The sequence below is a fragment of the Austrofundulus limnaeus genome, unplaced genomic scaffold, assembly GCF_001266775.1.
Source record: "Austrofundulus limnaeus strain Quisiro unplaced genomic scaffold, Austrofundulus_limnaeus-1.0 Scaffold273, whole genome shotgun sequence".
NCBI lineage: Eukaryota > Metazoa > Chordata > Actinopteri > Cyprinodontiformes > Rivulidae > Austrofundulus > Austrofundulus limnaeus.
This window is the reverse complement of record NW_013952675.1, coordinates 395,509-397,809: the sequence shown is the minus strand read 5'-3', so window position 1 is coordinate 397,809 and position 2,301 is coordinate 395,509. Positions and strand designations below refer to the sequence as shown.

The 2,301-nt window shown below is 40.1% G+C and overlaps 1 protein-coding gene across 1 annotated transcript in view; it reads left to right on the top strand.

The window, feature by feature from the left end:
- Positions 1 to 6: 6 nt before the first annotated feature.
- The window catches only part of kcnk10b (potassium channel, subfamily K, member 10b), a 25,161-nt gene continuing 22,866 nt past the window's right edge, over positions 7 to 2,301 (top strand). Inside the window, exon 1 of the mRNA XM_014020950.1 lies at positions 7 to 475. Coding sequence (XP_013876404.1) covers positions 421 to 475 — 55 coding nt within the window. The 5' untranslated portion in view covers positions 7 to 420. The remainder of the gene's footprint in view (positions 476 to 2,301) is intronic.

Sequence of the window (2,301 nt, the reverse complement as noted above, 5' to 3'; positions counted from 1 at the left end):
CACACACACACACACACACACACACACACACACACACACACACACACACACACACACACACGGGCAGTGCCTCAGTCTGGTGCTGTTTGGACCACAGAGAGAGGGGTGCGACACTTCACCGGAAGGCGTTTGGGAGTCCACCACCTCATCTGAAGTCTGTCGGTGGTCGTGGGCGACACCTCGTTCAAGCGAGGCGGGGGTTAAAAAAAGAGAGGAGGGGGGTGTTCCACTTGAAAAGCAGACAATGCGGTTTCACGATGCGTTTCTTCCAAAGCAGCTTCCACGCAAAAAAAGATGAAGCACCGAAGAAGCGGGGAAAGGAATGCGTCGTGATTTATTTCCGATTTTTTTTTTTTTGTCTGATTTTGGATTCGCGTTGATATTTTTCCTGTCAGTGTGACTGAGAACAAAAAAACAGAGATGAAATTTCCAATAGAGCACCCGACAAAACAAGTTAACTGGGACCCTGAACAAGGTAAATATGCTTTTTTTTAATCCACTGAAGGGTGCGTTTGTTTGTCTATTAGTCTTTAAAACAGCTGTCCACTCCTCAGTGCGGTGGGCAACCTGCAGCACATCCGCATTAAGAATATTTACCTTCTAAAACACTTTGACACAAATTATTATTAAAGCCTGAGACTCGTGTTGTTTGTCCTCTGAAAGGTTTCTCTCAGACCATGTGACTAAATTATGCAAAATGCCCATCAGTAGTACTAGAAAGGTGTTTATGTTCCATCCTCCGCTGAACACAGTTGCGCAGGGCAGCACAGAGGAGTGGARCTGCAAACAGTCAAGTTAACTAAGAAAAACATCTGAGGCACCGGAAGTCTTTTCAAAACAAAAGCATGGTGGAGTTTACCTGAAAGGGTTTATTTAGAAAAGGCGGCACTTCACRTAGTCTAAATTTATATTTAGAATTATACACTTGCATTCGTTCTGAGAGAGAAATTCCTCTAATAAATCATGAACACTGTGCCCATTCACTCCCCCTTAAAATGTAATATAATATGAAATTTGTAATTGGGTTATAGCTCACTGAAATAACATGTCTAACAAGAGTTAAAAATATGGAGATATTCAATAGATTTTTGTGCCAGTTTTATTTACAACAAAACAAAGTGATTTTTTTTTTGCATTTTATTTTGAAGGGTTAATTGCCTGAAGTTTGTTAATCCAAATAACTTTACTGTTGGGTTTTGAGTTACAGCTRGTGACTTAAATGCCTGCAACCTGCCTAGTGTGAGCATCACCAACGTCTATTGTGTTTCCTGACTTAATGTAAAAAAATATTATTTTAATTTACTTTAGGATTTTTATTTAACTGTTTTCCAAAAAGTGCTTCAAAAATAAATGCAAACATTTCATGACCTCAACAAACTCAGCATCTTCATCCACAGAAACTTCCATTATGCACCATGTCTCCTGTGRATATTTCCTCTGACAGTTTAGAAGCACGGGCTGAGTGAGAGCATAAAACATTATCAGATGAATTCTTCTTTCCACTCAGGTGATTATTTAATTTGAAAAAAAAAAAAAATCGATATGAAGCTGTTACAGTAATCTGAAAACCACTTTAAAGTAACACCACTAGCCTCAGACCCCTGAAGCTCATGTTGTGTTCACTGCAGTTTTGCTGCATAGTTCATAGGTCACATTTGTTTTTCAACCAAGTAAACTGAGGAAATTAATCTTTATTGTTTTTTCCCTTTCTTTTTCTTGCATTCTTCATTTAGTTTAGTTTTACTAACAGATAAGGAGTGATTAAAAAGCAATTAATCCACTGGCAAGACCACTAACACCTCACACATGCTTTAATTGCAGTCTTTCTACTCATTTATGTGTCTGTTCTGTAGTTAAAAAAAAAAACAGCCACCTCCCTTTAAGTTGTACATTGTTAATCAAAAGTAGCTGTTTGGCACCTTCCTGAGCTTGTGAGATCACTTTACTCGTATTGATCCACTCACTGTTGTGTTGTGGGGATTTACAGAAGCGATTCATTGCTCCTGCGTCAGACAGTGAGTCCCCTTTTTCTTTGGGCATCCTTGATTTATGGGTGCAGTGTGTGTGTGTGTGTGTGTGTGTGTGTGTGTGTGTGTGTGTGTGTGATGCAATGCCAATAAACAAACCAGCTGAGTCCATTCCTCTTTTCCGCCTTTGAAGGTTGAATCCATATAGACAACAAGCTCCACCCGATAGCTCGGAGGCACTCTGTGCACTTCAGCCTGAGGGAAGTGGAGGTTGGTGTGTGTGTGTGTGTGTGTGTGTGTGTGTGTGTGTGTGTGTGTGTGTGTGTGTGTGTGT